The sequence below is a fragment of the Juglans microcarpa x Juglans regia genome, chromosome 1D, assembly GCF_004785595.1.
Source record: "Juglans microcarpa x Juglans regia isolate MS1-56 chromosome 1D, Jm3101_v1.0, whole genome shotgun sequence".
Lineage (NCBI taxonomy): Eukaryota > Viridiplantae > Streptophyta > Magnoliopsida > Fagales > Juglandaceae > Juglans > Juglans microcarpa x Juglans regia.
This window is the reverse complement of record NC_054594.1, coordinates 42,808,234-42,828,708: the sequence shown is the minus strand read 5'-3', so window position 1 is coordinate 42,828,708 and position 20,475 is coordinate 42,808,234. Positions and strand designations below refer to the sequence as shown.

Here is a 20,475-nt window from a genome sequence, read left to right as displayed (position 1 = left end):
CGCAAAGGTCCAGAGTTAACTCCTGTCATTTAAAATCCCATGGTATATATACTCCAAAAGTCTCTATCAAACATATACTCATTATTTCCTATCAACTACTTTAGTATAATTAATCTAAGACATTGCAAAGTCTCAAACATCCCAATAACCCAAGTCAACAAAACAACAAATCTACTGAATGCAATTCTCCAGTAATCAAGATATCCTCTTTGCACTTAATTTACTATATTCACATAGTCATACCTATACTTTCTATTCTTGATCCTCAGTTAAAACATCCAAAATATCTGAAAATATTGTAGAGATAAGAAGTGAGTTATCAACAACTCAGTAAACATAGAACGTATATTAGTATGTAAACATGAGCATTTTCAAAGAGTTAATAATGTAGAAACAAAACATTTCAGTTTCAATATGTAGATCTCAAAAACGTGTTATCAAAATATCATAATGATATCTCAAACTACTCATATTCAAAAACCTTTTGGTATAGCATAATTGAACGTCTATCATCTTATCATATCATATCATATAATAGGCTTAAAGTGTTTAAAATAAAACATTAAACACTTACAATTTACTACAAAAATCTAGTTGTAAAATTAATACTAAATAATATAATTAAAGCCTTTAAATATTTTATGTGAAATCAAGTTTATGGGTAATATATTTATCCGCGTAAAATTATGCCTAATTTAAAAATACTAAACGCAACCTAAATTAAAATAATACATTAGTTTCTTTATACAACAAAATAGAGTCCATTTAAAATCGCTAACACATTTGTTGTAAGAATAAATATAGATAGAAGTCACTGTTAGGAGTAACCATTTTGCACACATGATGTGGCATCATTTAGACCACACATCTCTCACGTCTAAAATAAAAAAGTAGAAAACTAAAAGCAACGATGTAATGAGTGTAAAGTATGTAATACTACAATAGCTTCTCTCTAGCATTACTCTTGTTGTAAATTACTTTTGATAATTAGATTTATTTTTATAGATGTCAAGAAGAACACTAACATTGATTTCTCTATATATATAAAATTATATCTTTTAGAAATTGATTTTACATATAAGGATGGAGGTGGGGTGGTGGAGGAAACCGTTGTGGTGGGAAGGAAAGAGAGGGAAGAAGATTTTACCTAACGACACCCTTTTTGCTTCTTAGCTACTGGGTTCTTCCTGGGCTTCGTTCGGTCTAAAACAGGCCGGTTGCTACACATATTGCAGTGTGATTAGCCTTGGTTGGGGCCAACTCTCAAGGCGATCATTAAACGCTGGCCTCGTTTATTTTTACAAAATTTTTTATTTTATTTTATTATTATAATTTTTTTAAATTTTTACATAAAATAAAATAAAAAATTTAATTTTTTGAAATTTAAAAATAAAAATAATATTAAAAAAATATATTCTAACAATATTTTATTTAACTTTCAATTTTTATTTCAATTCAACTCATCTCATCTGATCTATAAAAACAAACGAGAAAATTTGTACTGAAACTACGAGGATCTACACCAAAGTTAAGTAGCAAGTTTTCATGAACTTGCCATTCCTGCCCCCACATGAAGATTGACTTGAAAACAAGAATATTGAAATTACGATTGAAATCACAAAGAGAAAGGAGAGATTTAACACACCAATTAAGTTTTTGGCCTGCCATTTTCACTGCACAATGGAAGAGCCATGTATTTGCTCTCCGCATGCATGATAAAAAAAAAAAAATGGTACATACTTGATGACGTAAGTTTATAAATCAACAGTACTTTATGCCTTAATCCAATTATGAATTTTGGTATAAATGAAATAAGTGACGGGCCATAGGCAGGACTGTCAATATTAATGATTGGGACAAAGAGTTAGTTTTCTTTTTTAAAAGAAAGCTATGTTTTAAATGAATGATTTATTTATAAAATAATTTGTAAAATATCTATAAAAGAATCGTTATTTTATAAAATACTCTCCAACTAAAATAAAATTATACAAATAGTTGTCTCTATCACTTCTCAAGAAGAATATAATATATTTTGGCATATTCTTCTTCTAGAATTCTAGAACATCCTTAAAACTACGTTTTTTTGTTATTTGCAAACCTGATGTGCCAACACATGAAGACTATACATCATTTGTCATGGGATCCATTATAATTATATAAAAAAAAAGAAGTTAAAATCTCAATATTTTTTTCACGGTAGAGCCTTTCTATAGTGTATTTGTACAAAAATTTAATTTTTTAAATTTTAAAATAAAAATAATATTACAAAATTATATTTTAATAATATTTTATTTAATTTTTAACTTTTATCTCATCTTATTTTATCTGTGTAACTAAACGATACTAAATGTATATCCCAATGTGATGTTTTTGACACAACATAGAAGTCTTTGTAGAAATTAAATGTGAAACATTTTCTTTGGAGAGCCTGTCATTATTTATTTTTTACAAGATAAAACTTATTTAAAAGAAGGGTAATGCTAGGCTGTTGCCTAGTAGCGACTGTTGGGTGTGCCATCTAGGTAAAATTTATGTATTTTATTTTATTTATTTATTTATTACATTTTTTAATATTTTTAAAATATATAAAAATATCAATATATTAATAATAATTTATTTAAACATTTAGTAAAAAAATTAAAAATATGAGCCATCAAAACGATAAGTCAAAATGAAAAGGCAAAAAAACATTAAAATTTAAAGGTAGTTGAAGGCCTTGGTGTCTTATTTGTGAAAGGAAAGATAAATCAGCTTTCCATACTCTCTGGTCTTGCCCTGCTGCTAGTGATGCAGGGGGTGAGGACTATGTGATCTTGCCCTGCTGGCTACTGCTAGTGCTAGTGGTTTGAAGTCATGACTCATCATATATAATAAATGACAATTAATTGGCATAAGCATGCCGTCACGATAAATTAGCATGTCCACGTACAGTGTGCCACTTTACAAGTAGAGAGGACGCGTTTTGAGGGGCAACCAAGCATCGGGAGCTAATTTAGAAAGTCATTCAGCAATGCGAATGAATTTCGCTACGAGGTGAAAATACGTGAATAGGAATAAAATAATTTCAATTAATATGTTTATTGAATTTTAAAAATAAATGAAAAAAATTAAATAAAAAAATTATATTTTTTAATATAAATTATATTTTAAAATTTAAAAAATTTAAATTGTTATTATTTTTGTTTAAAAATTTAAAAAAATTATAATGATTAGATAAAAAATTTAAATATTTGAAATTGAAAAGATTTGAGTAGTTTTGATGTTTAGAAATGAGATAAACGGCCTTGTTTGCATTCAAAATACATTTCAACTGATTTCAATTCATCTTATTTCATCTCATCATTATAATTTTTTTAAATTTTTACATAAAATATAATAAACAATTCAACTTTTTTAAATCTCAAAACAACATTCTCAAATTCTCACACAAAATATAATAACTAATTCAACTTTTATTCTGCTATTCATAAACCATCTCAACTCATCTCTGAATCCAAACCACTTCTGAGAATATGATACCCCATATGATAAGAATAATAATAAGTGGTAAATGAGATCTCACATTGCTTGAGAAGGAAAAATTTTTACACTTTATAAGGTTCCAATGAAGTTTTAATTGTATTATTGATTAATCTTTTTATAATATAGGTCATATGGTCTGGGCTTTCCATTGAGGCATTAGAAATGGTATCAGAATCTATCACAATAAAAAATGTAGAACTTGAGCCGTGCTACCTACAACGGACAAGCCCGACGAGGACGTCATAAATTTAATAAGGGAAGGTTGTGATATCCCATATGATAAGAATAAATGTAAATGGTGAATGAGATCCTATATTGCTTGAGAAGAAAAAACTCTTAGGCCTTGTTTGTTTTCGAAAAACATCTCATCTTATCTCATCTCATCTCACCTCACCTCATCATTACAACTTTCTCAAATCCCCACAAAAAATAAAATAAAAAATTCAACTTTTTCAAATTCCAAAACAAAAATAATATTAAAAAATATATTCTAACATTATTTTATTCAACTTTTTAACTTTAATCTCATCTCATCTTATCTCATCTCTGAAAACAAACAGGCCCTTACTCTTTATAAAGTTTTAATAGGACTCTAATTATATTATTAATTAATTCTTTTAAAGGATTTATGCTTTCCTTTAGCGCGTTACAGAGAACGGTATCCAAACAAGAAACGCATGAACCGGTGAGTGTCTCATCAAAAAAGTTGAAAGAATAATTGAGAAATGGACATATAAAACAGATCTTATAATATTTATTATTATTTAAATAAATATTTTAAAAAAATAATAAATTAACAATAAATATTGTAAGAATCGTTTTATATTTCTATTTATTTCCTATTTGAAACTCCCAACCATTCTTGTAGTTGCACGTGCATTAAAAAATATATAAAAATTGCCTGTCATCGCCGTGACTTAAAAGACTTGAGGAGAAAGTTTCCCAATCCCACCAACGGAACATAACAAATTAACAATGACGTTTGAGGGCCCAACCATGGACGTTGACCTTAATCCGGCCGGCCCCCAACAGCTAGCTTCTATTTTTCCCAACATTTTCGCGGCAAGAAGAAAGTGTACGTGCGACAACGACAAATCTTTCTTCGCAAAATTTCATGGTTTCCCACATGGAAGTCCTAGCAACGGTGTTCGACGAAGAATCCAAAAAGGTGAGAAAATGAATATGCAATCCCACCCAATATACAACTTCAGAATTTCTACCTAAAACAAAAGCCATGAAGATAATTCTTCACATGATCGACTATTTATTAAAAAGATTATAAATGTCTTTCTTGAAGGTCCTCGGAAATTTAATTTACATTTCCTTGAAGATGACATTAAGGAGCGAGTAAATTCTAGAGGCGAAATGGTATATACTGATCCGCGTCATTGCCAATGACTTCTATATATAGTGGTCTGGAACATAACATCTCTCCATTCATATTTTTTCTGATCTCCATTAGAAAGTTGATTAATTCTAGTGGAGAAAAGTTATTATAGCTTAATTGGAAGCTCGAGGATATGGATATTAAGCTTCTAGAGGCAATTCAAGCAAATGACACGCCCACATTAATCAGTTTATTTCAAGCAAATGAAGGAGTTCTTGAGCAGAGAACAGCCGACTCATTGGACACAGCATTACACCTTGCTGCAAAGTTCGGACACGTTGACTTGGCGTCGGAAATTGTTACATTGTGCCCGGAATTGGTTGCTGCTCAAAACAAGATGCTGGAGACTCCGATACATGAAGCTTGCCGCCATGGGTCTGCCGAGGTTTTGAAGCTGATATTAACGACCAATCCGAGGGCTGCATGTAAGCTAAACTCTGAAAACAAGCTTGCCTTTTTCATGGCTTGCAGTAATGGCCATCTCGACGTTGTGAATCTCTTCTTAAACCACCCTGGCATGCTGGGTTTAGAGGAAAATGTATTCGATCCGACTTGTGTTCATGTGGCAGCAAAGAACGGACATATGGGTAGGTAATTAAGGGTTCATATCAATTTTTTTTTTTTTTTTTGTAATTTTATTTTATTTTTATGAATTCACAAAGTTGTAATCAGTTAATTAACATGAAGTCAGAGTTCCTGGTGCAGATGCTGTTATCGAGTTACTAAATGCGTGTCCTGATTTCGCTCGAACGATCGACGAGAATGGTAACTCGCTGCTGCACTATACCTGTGTCCAAGGACACAGGGAGGCAACCCGGATGCTCATAAACTGCGATGCAAGTCTCACTCTGCACCGCAGCATTAATGGTTACATACCAGTGCACATGGCATCAATGAATGGCAAAGTTGCAGTCCTTGAAGAGCTTGTGCTGATGGCTTCTGTATCTTTTCGCTATGATACGAACGAGGGAGAGTCGGTGTTTCATCTGGCCGTGAGACATGGACAATACGATGCGCTTGTGTACTTGGTGCATACCTGCAATGGTACAAGTCTCATCCATTATCAAGATCTGTATGGAAACACCATTTTGCATGTTGCTGTTTCTGGTGGGCGCCATCAGGTAAGAAAAGAATGTTTGAATGTTAATTGTAATTCACTAGGGTACGTACGTTAAAATGAGCCAGTATCAGGAGGATGGCATGACTCGATCGTGAGGTTAATTGTTTGGTATAATCATCATTTTGCATGTATATGATCTAGTACTGTTTCATATAGCTTGGTAAATTCTTCACGAATAGACTGACTTAAATACTAATTAATTTTTGATTAATTAATTTTTGAAAATTAGAAACGGTGTTATTATTAAAAATAAAAGCTGAGGTCAGGACATTTTTATGCTACATCAACAATCTCATTAGAAATCATTTTAAAATTTAATTTAAAAAAATTAAAAATGAGAAGTGCTAGAGCTATAAAAAGATTTCATAAAAATAAATTCACAAATTGACATAAATTTAATGTAGTATCTCAGATCTACTTTACATGTAGACTTTATAAACATAAAATAACTTTTTATAAAATTTTGTTCCAGATAGCAGAGTACTTGATCAGAAAGACAAAAGTGCATATTAATGCTCGGAACCTCAGAGGACTCACAGCACTTGACATCCTTGACCAGGCTAAGGACAGTGCAAAAAACCGGCGTCTTGAAGCCAAGTTTGTTAAAGCCGGTGGCAGAAGAAGTATCGAATTGTTATCTCGTTCACCAGCGGAAGAAAGAACCAACAGTCAACGTCTACCTATCATGCAGGGTTGCATTGCCACTGAATTGGAAATGCCCATTATGAATGAAACGGTTTCTCCTGAAAGCAAGAGCTCGCCTAGATTCAGCCTGGGAACCAGCTCTAGAATATCATCACCACAGTTTCAAGATGGAGAGACATTCGACTGTGAAACATACCGGAGAGATTCCAGCTTATTCCCACCTAATATGCGTCAACACAAGCATCTTAACAAAGGGCTCCAGGAAAATATAGGTGAGAGTTACACAAGTTACCGACATAAGCAGCATGCAATATACATGGAAGCATTGCAAAATGCTAGGAACACTATCATTCTAGTTGCCATTTTGATCGCAACAGTTACTTTTGCCGCTGGAATCAGCCCTCCCTCCCTTTTCTTTTTCCCCAGCCCGTATTTCCCCCCTGCACCGTTTCCTCTCCCCACCCCGTGCGATAACCTCTCCTCTTCTCTCCGTGTGGTTTCCTTCATTTTCTCCCAAAATCTTGCTTCAATCACGATAAGTCTCTTATTTCTCCCTCTTCTCAATCATTTTTGGACATTTTTTTTTCATTTTACAACATACATCTCCATGCATATACATTTCGGAAATTAGGGCTTTAGATTTGGGGATTCCGAAATGGAATACATTGGTTGGTTTGTTTGGTGTTTGAATGGACCTCTTGGTTGTCCATTCCTATTCTCTTTGTATTTAGGAGGTTCTTAGAACCCCCAAGGGATTTTTCATTTTGTGTGTACTTGGATGCACTCCAAGTGCTCGATGAATTGCTTCAATGAAGTTTGATTTCCTATTTTCATCATGCTTTGGTATTGCCCTGTCCCCATGGTCATTTTTGTCTATTCTTAGTGTAGGGATAGTGTTTGGCATTGAGGCTTGGGACCTCCATTGGGTTTAAAACCCAACATTGGCTTAGTTGCACTTGAAGTGCTCAAAATGCCAAATGGGTTGTTCAATTGTGTTTTTGGGCATGTGCATTGTGCATTTTAAAATGGTTTTTGACAACATTCATGACTTGTTTTAAAAATCTTTTTTACCTAAGTTTGGCTTGGTTCAAAATTAGGCATGTGCATTCATCAAGCATTGGGCATTTCACATTACCTTTAGCCTTGTCTAACGGTCACTGATTTTGTCCAGCTTCTGTCATGTCTCGAAGAGTTCGTTCACGCCAAAATCCTCCAGCCCCCGCTCAAGCACATTTCTGCAATCCTCGTGCAAGAGAACTTTACACTCAAAATTTTTCTACCCGTTCTCCTATTGTCGAGCGGGAAGTTCTCCTTGGTGAGCTTTCTGAGACTGTTATTCCCCGCATTTTTGAGTCTCGCCAGTGGCTGGCTTTGACCATTGGTCATCCCACTCTTTCTGTGGAGTTGGTTAAGGAGTTTTACTCCAATATTGCTGCCATCTCTGATGATGGCTCTTTTGAAGTCAGTCTCCGGAACATTGTCTTCCGGGTGACTCCGGCATGGTTGCGGATTTGCTAAATGCCCCGCGAGTGGCAAACCCCACATATCCATATACACGGACTTCTCCTCCCAGTCCGACTGTCATTGTTGAATGTTTAATCGGTCCATTTTCGAGTTGGGATGGTAAATCACCCATTCTCACCTCACGTTTTACACCCGAGTTTCTCATTCTCAGTAGGATAGTCCTTACAAACCTATATCCTACTGGTCATCAAAGTGATGTCGGTCCTGACCGCGCCACTTTTTTGTATGCATTGATAAATGATGTCTCCATTGATCTGGGGAGTCATCTCTGTCGGGTTATGCTTGAGGCATTTAATTCCCCGAAATTACGGACTGGCTTGCCTCTCGCCTGCCTAATCACTAGGATAGCCCTCTCTCAGGCTGTTATGCTTCTTCCTAATGAGCCTAGAGTTCCTCTTAAGGCTCCTATTGGGCGTAGGACCATACAGCTGAGTCGTGCTCACATTACCCTCACCCACTGAATGTTGAGCATCCTCCTGCATCCTCCTCCCAGCCATCCACGTCTCAGCCATCGACCTCTCAGCCTTCAAGCTCACAGCCTCATAGCTCGGCACCTGGTTTGACCGAACCCAGCCTTCAGCGGGTCATTGAGTATCTTGCCCGTCTTGAAGCCCGGTTTGATGCACGGTTTGATAGCCTTGATGCTAAAGTTAACAACCTGCAGCAGCTTGTGACTCAACGCTTCAACGATATAGAGGAGCGCTTTGATGATGATGGAAGTCAGCCTGATGGTGATGATGATGACAGTCAGCCTCATGGTGATACTTGAGACCCTTGGCGTTTGTGACAAAAAGGGGGAGTATAGATTAAGGGGGAGTGGTATAGAGATTTAGGGGGAGTAGCAAGAAAGCTGTTGGAGCAGCTTGTGTTTTTGTTTTGTGGGGGAGCAGCTATTTTTATTTGTATCACATGCTGCTCGTGCTAATATTGTTTGTCTAAATTGAAAACAATGTCTGAATTAATTCTTAATGAAAAGTCTTTTCTGAAAACTGTGCTACAGATGTTTATGCTTATGATTATTTCTTGCATATTGTTATTGGTACGTTTAACCGTTTGCTAAGTGTTTGCAGAAATATCTCAATGTGCTCAAGACTTTTTGCCTGAAAAATGGGAATCCTGATTTGGGTGTGTTAGGATTAGGTCCTATGTATAGGTTAGAGGTTTTGTCACAGAAATGCCAAAGGGGGAGATTGTTGAGGGAAAAATGAGTTAATTGGCATATTCTTGTGAAAACCTATGTAAAGTTGAGTTGTAACAAGTGTTGATGGATTGGTAAATGAAAAAGATTGAAGTGTGCTCAACATGGCTCGACTGGCGCTCGACTGGCGCTCGAGCGGAACCTTACAGAGAGGTTCGCTCGATGGGCGCTCGACCTGGCGCTCGAGCGGAACCAGGCAGAGTGGTTCGCTCGAGGTGAGCTCGACTAAGCGCTCGAGCGGAAACCAGGCAGAGTGGTTCGCTCGAGGTGAGCTTGACGTAACGCTCGAGCAGAACCCATCCAGAGTGGTTCGCTCGATGTGCGCTCGACTAAGCGCTTGAGCGGAACCCAGGCAGAGTGGTTCGCTCGAGGTAAGCTTGACGTAACGCTCGAGCAGAACCCATCCAGAGTGGTTCGCTCGATGTGTGCTCGACTCAGCGCTCGAGCGGAACTCATCCAGAGTGGTTCGCTCGATGTACGCTCGATGTTGCGCGCGAGCTGAACTCATCCAGAGACCTTCGCTCGACCTTCGCTCGACACCTCGCTCGAGCGGTTTCAGAAGATAACGTGCGCTCGACCTTCGCTCGACACCTCGCTCGAGCCAATGTTCAAGACAACCTAAAGATTCATGTTTTGAGCGCCGTGACTTGCTGGAACTATAAATAGAACAGATCATTTCTGTTCTAAGGTGTGGAAAAATAGAGAAAAACCCTAAGTGTTTCAAAAGCCAAAGAGAGAAACCTATTCCTCACCTTGTGAATCTCTCTTGGACAAACACATATCCACCACACCACACTCAAGATAAAATCTCATTCAAAGTCCATTGAAATGGACGTGTTGTTGGCCGGAAGGTTTCCGGAGCTGCTGTGATGCAGAGATCGAGAGGTTCTCGTGGAAAGCTATAGAAGGTCGGAGTTCCGACATTACATGCGTGTAGAGATCGAGTGGGTCATTCGTGATGTTGCAAGCCAGGTTTAGGAACTACAAAGGTTTTGTGAGTGTCTCTAAATTGGTTGTAATAAACTTTTTCTATAGTGGATTTTAGGTGGTGCCTTACACCCGGAGTGGTTTTAGAATTTGAAGAAGTTCTTCAAATGAGTTTCCACTTCGTGACCAAAATCATTGTGTTAATTGTTTTTGTCCATTGATTAACTGTTTATTTGTTTCTAATATTGAAAAGACGATCAAAATTGGAATACACCTATTCACCCCCCCTCTAGGTGTAGTGATTGGTAGAACCACTGCTTTTTCAATTGGTATCAGAGCGGGTTCACTCCTCTGGGATTAAATTCCTGAGTGTGATCCTGCTGTAGCCATGAAGACAACTTCAGAATTTCTACCTAAAACAAAAGCCATGAAGATAATTCTTCACATGATCGACTATTTATTAAAAAGATTATAAATGTCTTTCTTGAAGGTCCTCGGAAATTTAATTTACATTTCCTTAAAGATGACATTAAGGAGCGAGTAAATTCTAGAGGCGAAATGGTATATACTGATCCGCGTCATTGCCAATGACTTCTATATATAGTGGTCTGGAACATAACATCTCTCCATTCATATTTTTTCTGATCTCCATTAGAAAGTTGATTAATTCTAGTGGAGAAAAGTTATTATAGCTTAATTGGAAGCTCGAGGATATGGATATTAAGCTTCTGGAGGCAATTCAAGCAAATGACACGCCCACATTAATCAGTTTATTTCAAGCAAATGAAGGAGTTCTTGAGCAGAGAACAGCCGACTCATTGGACACAGCATTACACCTTGCTGCAAAGTTCGGACACGTTGACTTGGCGTCGGAAATTGTTACATTGTGCCCGGAATTGGTTGCTGCTCAAAACAAGATGCTGGAGACTCCGATACATGAAGCTTGCCGCCATGGGTCTGCCGAGGTTTTGAAGCTGCTATTAACGACCAATCCGAGGGCTGCATGTAAGCTAAACTCTGAAAACAAGCTTGCCTTTTTCATGGCTTGCAGTAATGGCCATCTCGACGTTGTGAATCTCTTCTTAAACCACCCTGGCATGCTGGGTTTAGAGGAAAATGTATTCGATCCGACTTGTGTTCATGTGGCAGCAAAGAACGGACATATGGGTAGGTAATTAAGGGTTCATATCAATTTTTTTTTTTTTTTTTGTAATTTTATTTTATTTTTATGAATTCACAAAGTTGTAATCAGTTAATTAACATGAAGTCAGAGTTCCTGGTGCAGATGCTGTTATCGAGTTACTAAATGCGTGTCCTGATTTCGCTCGAACGATTGACGAGAATGGTAACTCGCTGCTGCACTATGCCTGTGTCCAAGGACACAGGGAGGCAACCCGGATGCTCATAAACTGCGATGCAAGTCTCACTCTGCACCGCAACATTAATGGTTACATACCAGTGCACATGGCATCAATGAATGGCAAAGTTGCAGTCCTTGAAGAGCTTGTGCTGATGGCTTCTGTATCTTTTCACTATGATACGAACGAGGGAGAGTCGGTGTTTCATCTGGCCGTGAGACATGGACAATACGATGCGCTTGTGTACTTGGTGCATACCTGCAATGGTACAAGTCTCATCCATTATCAAGATCTGTATGGAAACACCATTTTGCATGTTGCTGTTTCTGGTGGGCGCCATCAGGTAAGAAAAGAATGTTTGAATGTTAATTGTAATTCACTAGGGTACGTACGTTAAAATGAGCCAGTATCAGGAGGATGGCATGACTCGATCGTGAGGTTAATTGTTTGGTATAATCATCATTTTGCATGTATATGATCTAGTACTGTTTCATATAGCTTGGTAAATTCTTCACGAATAGACTGACTTAAATACTAATTAATTTTTGATTAATTAATTTTTGAAAATTAGAAACGGTGTTATTATTAAAAATAAAAGCTGAGGTCAGGACATTTTTATGCTACATCAACAATCTCATTAGAAATCATTTTAAAATTTAATTTAAAAAAATTAAAAATGAGAAGTGCGAGAGCTATAAAAAGATTTCATAAAAATAAATTCACAAATTGACATAAATTTAATGTAGTATCTCAGATCTACTTTACACGTAGACTTTATAAACATAAAATAACTTTTTATAAAATTTTGTTCCAGATAGCAGAGTACTTGATCAAAAAGACAAAAGTGCATATTAATGCTCGGAACCTCAGAGGACTCACAGCACTTGACATCCTTGACCAGGCTAAGGACAGTGCAAAAAACCGGCGTCTTGAAGCCAAGTTTGTTAAAGCCGGTGGCAGAAGAAGTATCGAATTGTTATCTCGTTCACCAGCGGAAGAAAGAACCAACAGTCAACGTCTACCTATCATGCAGGGTTGCATTGCCACTGAATTGGAAATGCCCATTATGAATGAAACGGTTTCTCCTGAAAGCAAGAGCTCGCCTAGATTCAGCCTGGGAACCAGCTCTAGAATATCATCACCACAGTTTCAAGATGGAGAGACATTCGACTGTGAAACATACCGGAGAGATTCCAGCTTATTCCCACCTAATATGCGTCAACACAAGCATCTTAACAAAGGGCTCCAGGAAAATATAGGTGAGAGTTACACAAGTTACCGACAAAAGCAGCATGCAATATACATGGAAGCATTGCAAATTGCTAGGAACACTATCATTCTAGTTGCCATTTTGATCGCAAGAGTTACTTTTGCCGCTGGAATCAGCCCTCCTGGTGGTTTGCATCAGCAAGGAAAATCGAGAGGGAAGTCAATTTTAGGCGGAACATTAGCTTTCAAGGTCTTTGAGGTAAGCAACAACATTGCATTGTTCACCTCTCTGTCCATAGTGATTGTTCTTGTCAGCATAATCCCCTTCCGGAGAAAGCCACTGATGATACTGTTGTCGGTGGCTCACAAGGCCATGTGGGTAGCTGTGGCATTCATGGCAACAAGTTATGTTGCAGCCACATGGGCGGTGATGCCACAAAGTAAGGGGACAAAATGGATCTTCGTGATGCTACTAGCAGTAAGTGGTGCCACACTGGTAGTGGTTTTTATTGTTCTGAGTGTGATGCTGGTTAAGCACTGGTTGCGGAAAACAAAGTGGAGGAAACTAACAAAGGATAGCAGGGAGGGAGTTGCAGATCGGGATCCTGACATGGAAAGTCAAAATTCAGATGTTGAGAGCTCATACCTGCAAGGATATCACTCATACTGAATGTTTACACCTCCCAAATGATTGAGAAGAACATCCACAGTGTGCACTTATGGCGGAAGAATACTGTGATGAGAAATGATATTTGCCGTCTTAGGATACTATACAAGCTCTGCACATTTCTTTTGAAAAAAGTTGGTATATTTGAGACCCAGGTAAAAAAAATTATTTTTTAATAGTACATATCACTTTTTTTCAAAGTGAGTGTATAAGACTTGCACACTCTAGATAATATCTAAGATTACTCTACCGTGATTACAATCAAACACCTTGGAGTTACAGATGTTAAAAAAAGTCCTCCAACCATGGTGCGGAAACAAATTAAATACTTTAATCTCTAAGGTAAAAAAGTATTAACATTTAACAACCATAAACCATAGGATTTGTATGTAAAGCTATGTTGTATAGTAATCATTTACAGTGTAAGACTGGTAAATTTGGCGTATCTATTCTAAGTATATATATAATTTTCTCAATCTGTCTATAGACCAAGAGGTTCCAGAGTGGTCTGGCATATTGTTTCAGTGGTAGTCACAACGGAACGTATATAGTTTTTCTTACTATTGTATTTTTTCTCCAACTGTTTTTATTACAACACAGAGACTTAAAGGTACCCTACGAAATCATTTTCTAACTTTTTGAAGAGCCCATCCACTGAAGTAATATTTTTAAAGACAAGTGATCAAACGCAGCACTACCACTACGGCTTTAAAAACCCATCAGAGTTACGAGTTCATGAAGATCGATCCTCTTCAAGATAATTTGTAACCTTAATAATAATAATAATAATAATAATAATAATAATATCCTAGTCTCCAAAACAAATAATCAGGATACAAAGATCAATATCTCTAAACTACGTAATGGTCTGTAGCGAGCAGCATTGACCAAATCTTTGGTAGTGTTAAGCCTCAAGAAATTAAGATCATCGATCACGAAAAACGTGATAGAGAATCCTCAAGAAAATAACATAAGTAACGTGGTTTAAGGAATATAAATTTCAGGATTAGAATGCCTTTAATTAGAAAACAGACTATAGTATAGGAGTTTCTAATATTCCAAACTCATTTATTCTGTGTAAACACATAACAAAATCAGAGGAAAAAAGTTATTTTATGTATTAGCCTGAGCCGAAAACCAAACCATGCATAGAGTAGAAAGTTAGACCATAGGACTAAAGGACACATGAGACCTCAAACGAGTTAGTAGGCCGTATGGCCCATTGGTGGAGGGATCTTGGCCCATTCAAGCTACGGTTAGTTCGGAAATTTCTAAAGGGCATTGACTTGGGTCCGGGAAGTAATAGATTCGGGTCCTACGAACTGAGATTGAATAATGGACAACTCTACTCCGAAGGGGGTGTTTGTAACCAAGATTTTGTCGAAAGGAATGGTAATGTCCAGGAGAAAGGCTGGAACTTTGATGGAGGACCCAGAGGCAGAGGGCCGTGCGTTCCGTGGGTCCGTTCAATGGCGCCCTATCTATAGGCACAAGCACATGTGATTTGGGGTAGAGCTACTTACCTCGTGGTAGAACCACATTTCTCAAGGTGCTTGCTTGCTTGCTTGCTTGTTTTGCCGTAATGGGCGTGTGCATCGCATCAACCCCCCTTTCCATTCCCAACCTAAGGAAACACCATGGTAGAATAAAGATGGATGTAATTGTGAATGGATGCAAGAACTGGGAAAAAGCCTATGGTAACTGCTATTTAATTTGTTGGCCAACGCCTTCCCTGCTGAGTGGTTAACTCTCTGGCTTGTAGACTGTGGGATGGTTAGGATTAATGGATTGTGCGCCATGGCATATTGGGGAACAATCCCCCTCTTTCTCAAGGGGTAGCGCCCAAAATAGACTCTCTCCTCGAAGAGATAAGTACAGAACTCCCATAGTGGAGAGATATTTTTAGTAGAAGATTGATTTTTTATGTGTTGTGTGATAATGGTGAATGGTCAACCATTCATGTGGTGTACGATTGGAGGACTGAGAGATGAGATATGTACTGCTTACTGTCAAGTGTTGGGACATTCTACTGCGGACCAACTCGCATTGACGCAGTGAATGAGGAAGATTAATGGGAGGAAGTTCCAAAATGCAGCAAAGGGGATTGATCCAGTTGGCTCTTCCACTAAGGTCATTGGGATAGCCGGAGCCCCAACCCTTTTTGTGGTACCCAATTCAGAGTCTACTATTTCGGACAGGAGCAACGCTAAGGGAACAAGCATAGCGTGTCTCTCTTACCCTAGTCAAGAATGGTGTCTCTCACTCCAAAGAAGAAGTGTTTGGTGGTTGATAAGAGTCACAAGACTTTGGTGGGGTAAACTTGATTGAAAGCTAACGGTGTTGGAGCCTTGGGATAAAAAATAGGCGATTGACCTAGAAGGAAGAATTTTGGATGCAGCTGACTGGTCAAACTTTCTAGAAATGCTATTCCATGGAATCTGTAATACTTAGGTCTAGTGATCAGTCATTGGTTAATGGTTTCCATGTTTCGAACACTCTTGAAGTTGAAGATATGATATATATTCAAGTATTCAACTAGTGTTGGTAGACTTTATTATATATACACACGCACATATATATATATATTTATTTGTTAGGGGCCGGTATTGAACGCCTTAAGGATATATTTTTTTGAAAAGAAATCTAAAAAAACTATACATTGTGTGGGCCATAAAGAGCTGTGATTCATTGTAGAAAGTTGGAAGTGATTAAAATCATGACATGGGTGGTGGAGTGGACGGACCCAAAAGCAATGTCAAAGAATCAGAGGAAAAGACAGACTGAGCAATGCATTATGCAATACTCGACTCTATTAATATTTATGTACCGTACACGTGTACAGTCTCTAGCCAAGTATATAAGTTAGATTTTTTATATGCAGTAAACAATTTTACTTGTAACTTGAGAACTTCAATATATAAAGTATTTTCTCTCTGTTTTCTTTCTCTTTCGTAAACCTAAAATTTCAAATTCAACATTCTGTTATAGTATTAGGAGAGAATTCTAGATCTTCTGTTCTGCCTCTTCCTCCAGATCAAGATGCCTCCAGTTTATACTTTTTACACCATGGTGATACTCCAGGTGCTCAACTCGTCTCTCAATCCCTTTCTGATGAAAATTATCATACATGGAATCGATCGATGACTATGGCTTTGATTGCTAAAAATAAATTTAGTTTTGTCAATGGTACTTTGTTGAAACCTTCTAAGAATAATCCTTTCTTCAATTCTTGGATTTGTTGTAATACAATGGTCCTTTCATGGATCTTGAATTCTCTGAGCAAAGATATTGCTGCTAGTGTTATTTTCATTGAATCTGCTGCTGATGTATGGAAAGATCTTCAAGAATGTTTTTCTCATAGCAATGACCCTCGTATTTTTCAACTTTGAAAGGCTATTTCTAGTCTAAGTCAAGAACAGTTGTCCGTCAGTGCGTATTTCACTCATTTGAAGGCACTATGGGATGAAATACAAAATTATCGTCCACTACCAACCTATTCATGTGGTGCTATGAAAACTGTCGTGGAGTTTGATCATCAAGAGTATGTTTTACAATTTCTAAGGGGTCTTAATGACTCTTTTGTTCATACTCGAGATCAAATCTTGTTATCTGATCCTCTCCCCCCTATCAACAAAGTTTTCTCACTTGTCATTCAAGGGGAAAGACAACGTCAGATCAGCCAATCCCTTCCTAGCAATTTTGCTTTTGAACCTATTGCTATGGTTACTCAGTCTCAGCCAGTTAAATTTTAGCACAAGTTCACTGGAAAACAGAATGATTCACGCAAGGACAAGCCTTATTGCAGCCACTGTGGGATTCAAGGTCACATAGTTGAGAAATGTTATCGGATTCATGGCTTTCCACCTGGCTTCAAATTCACCAAGAACAAACAAGCATTTGGATCTCCTTCAGCCAATCAAGTTTGCACTGATGATCTTACACCTAGTTTAGGTCCAGTCATACCTTTTTCTCAAGAGCAGTGTCAACAGCTTATCTCCATGCTTCAATCTCAATCGCTTTCTCATAGTTCATCTTTTAATCCACAAATCAACCATCTGCTAATCATGTAGGTATTGTTTCATCATCGGACAATACTTCAAGTTCCAATGTTCCATCATTTTTCGGTAAAAATTTCTCTCTTCCTTCATATTCATTTGTCTATTCTGTGAATAAAAATATTTCTAAGGAATCTTCTTTTTATTCATGGATTTTTTACATGGGTGCAACTGATCATATGATCAGCTCCCTTCATTTGTTTACTTCTGTTCCTTCTTCCATTAATAGTTCAGTTCATTTGCCAAATGGTAAGTTTGTTCCAGTCACTCATATTGGCAATGTTCAACTCTCTACATCTTTATTACTTACAGATGTTCTCTATGTTCATTCCTTTCATTGTAATCTCATTTCAGTAAGCAAATTAGTTTCTCAAATCCCTTGTTGTCTCATATTTCTTCACCGTTTCTGTTTTCTATAGGATCTCTCCAGCTGGAAGACGATTAGAGTGGGTAAAGAAACTCGAGGCCTTTATCATTTATTGCAAGGTTTACAAAAGACTATTGATGATTCTTCAATTTGTTTTTCTTCTTGTAATTTTAGTTCTACTGTTAATAATAATGCCTTTGAAATATGGCATCGTAGATTAGGACATGTATCTCATTCTCGAATGAAATTTTTACTTCATGAGTTTCCTAAGGAATTTTCCAATGAATCTTTCATTTCAGCTTTAAATCACTCTTCTTGTCAAATCTGTCCTCTTGCAAAACAGAAAAGATTACCTTTTCTTGTTAGTATTTCAACATCTTCCTCTATATTTGATTTGATGCATTGTGATATTTGGGGACCTTATTCAATACCTTCATATAATGGTTTCAGATATTTCCTCACTCTAGTGGATCATTTTAGTCGATGTACATGGGTTTATCTCATGAAGTCTAAGTCAAAAGCTAGAAATTACATTCAATCATTCTTCCAATTTGTTCAAACTCAATATCAATGTACCATCAAGGTCCTTAGATCTGACAATGGACCTGAGTTTGACTTGAAACAATTCTTTAGTACTCATGATGTTTTACATCAAAAGAGTTGTCCTTATTCTCCTCAACAAAATGTTGTTGTAGAGAGAAAACATCAGCATATTCTTAATATTGCTCGAGCTATCATGTTTCAATCTTCTTTACCATTAAAATTCTGGAGTGACAGTATACTAACTGCAGTCTATCTTATTAATATCCTCCCTACACCTTTGTTACCACATCACAAATCTCCTCATGAAATTTTATTCTCTGTTAAACCAAGTTATCAATACTTGAAAACATTTGGTTGTCTTTGCTATGCTTCGGTTCTTACTCATAAAACCAAGTTTGATGCTAGAGCTAAGCCTTGCATCTTTTTTGGTTATCCCACTGGTGTAAAAGATTATAAAGTTTATAGCCTTCTTCATCGTACTGTCCATATTTTCAGAGATGTGATTTTTCATGAAACCACATTTCATTTTAAATCCACTACTTCAGATTTCTCATTTATTTCTGCTTCTTCTAAACCATCCATACCTAATCCTGTTCTTCCAATTCCTTTTTCCCTTCCTCTATCTATTTCTACAAATTTTACTCCATCTACAGATTTTAATTCCCATCAAAATAATTCCTCAGATCCTCAAATTTTAGCCCCATCCCATACTATTCAAAGGTCATCAAGGTCTCATAAGCAACCACAATACTTGCAAGATTATCATGTAACTTGGCTTCATTTCAGCATCCACTTCATCAATCTTCCCTGGATGATGGTACTGTTTCTGCACAAAAGGGTTTGCACCAGCTTGATGTTAATAATGCATTTCTTCATGGAGAATTACACGAAGAAGTGTATATGGTGATGCCTCTTGGTTTTGCCAAACCCAATGATACAAGGGTTTGCATGCTTAATAAGTCCTTATATGGGTTAAAACAAGTTTCTAGGCAATGGTTTTTCAAATTTTCCACTACCTTAATTGCTTATGGATTTGTTCAATCAAAGTCAAACTATTCTCTCTTCACTATGATCTCGGGTTCTTCCTTTATGGCTCTCTTGGACTATGTGGATGATATTGTTATTGCTAGCAATGACTCCTCTTCAGTTTCTGTCTTCAAGTCCTTCCTTGATTCTAAGTTCAAGTTTAAGGATTTAGGAGATCTTAAATATTTTTTAGGACTTGAAGTTGCTAGAAGTTTCACTGGGATATCTGTTTGTCAGCGTAAATATGCTTTGAAACTTCTCTTAGATTCAGGTTTATTGGCTGCTAAACCTGCTCAGTCTCCTATGGATCAGACTTGCAAGCTATCCAAGGAAGATAATAATGTGTTGGTTGATCCTAATTCATATAAAAGGCTTATTGGTCATCTTATTTACTTGACACTTGACAATAACTTGGCCAAATCTTTCCTATGCTGTAAATACACTAAGTCAGTTTTCAAACAAGCCATGTCAATCTCATCTTGATGCAGCAACTCGGGTACTAAGATACGTGAAGCTGAACCTTGGACAAGGTCTTTTCTTTTCCAGCTCATCTTCTCTTCAGTTAAAAGCCTTTTGTGATTCAGATTGGACTAGTTGCCCTGATACTAGAAGATCAGTTACTGGGTTTTGCATTTTCATTGGTGATTCCCTTATTGCTTGGAAATCAAAGAAGCAAGTGACAGTATCTCGTTCCTCTGCTAAAGCCGAGTATCGTTCAATGGCTGCTACTTGTTGTGAACTCAAATGGCTTACAGCTTTACTTCAAGCCTTTCCAATCTCAGTAAAATCTCCTGTTGTGTTGTATTGTGATAATAAGGCTGTTTTGTACATTGTTGAAAACCCTATTTTTCATGAGCAAACAAAGCATATTGAGATAGATTGCCACCTAGTTCGAGACATGCTTCAAGCTGGTTTTATCAAAACTTT

At 37.0% G+C, this 20,475-nt stretch overlaps 2 protein-coding genes across 2 annotated transcripts; both read left to right on the top strand.

Moving 5' to 3' along the window:
• Positions 1–5,040: 5,040 nt before the first annotated feature.
• On the top strand, positions 5,041–8,967 carry LOC121247796 (ankyrin repeat-containing protein At5g02620-like). The gene is made up of 5 exons (XM_041146249.1): positions 5,041–5,496; positions 5,615–6,030; positions 6,502–6,946; positions 7,846–8,171; positions 8,617–8,967. Exons 1-5 carry the CDS (start codon positions 5,043–5,045, stop codon positions 8,965–8,967), a joined length of 1,992 nt encoding a protein of 663 aa, XP_041002183.1. The 5' UTR covers positions 5,041–5,042.
• A 1,769-nt stretch (positions 8,968–10,736) lies between these two features.
• Positions 10,737–13,706, top strand: LOC121262042 (ankyrin repeat-containing protein At5g02620-like). Its single transcript, XM_041164478.1, has 3 exons — positions 10,737–11,490; positions 11,609–12,024; positions 12,496–13,706. Exons 1-3 carry the CDS (start codon positions 11,037–11,039, stop codon positions 13,558–13,560), a joined length of 1,935 nt encoding a protein of 644 aa, XP_041020412.1. The 5' UTR covers positions 10,737–11,036; the 3' UTR covers positions 13,561–13,706.
• The last annotated feature ends 6,769 nt before the right edge of the window (positions 13,707–20,475 follow it).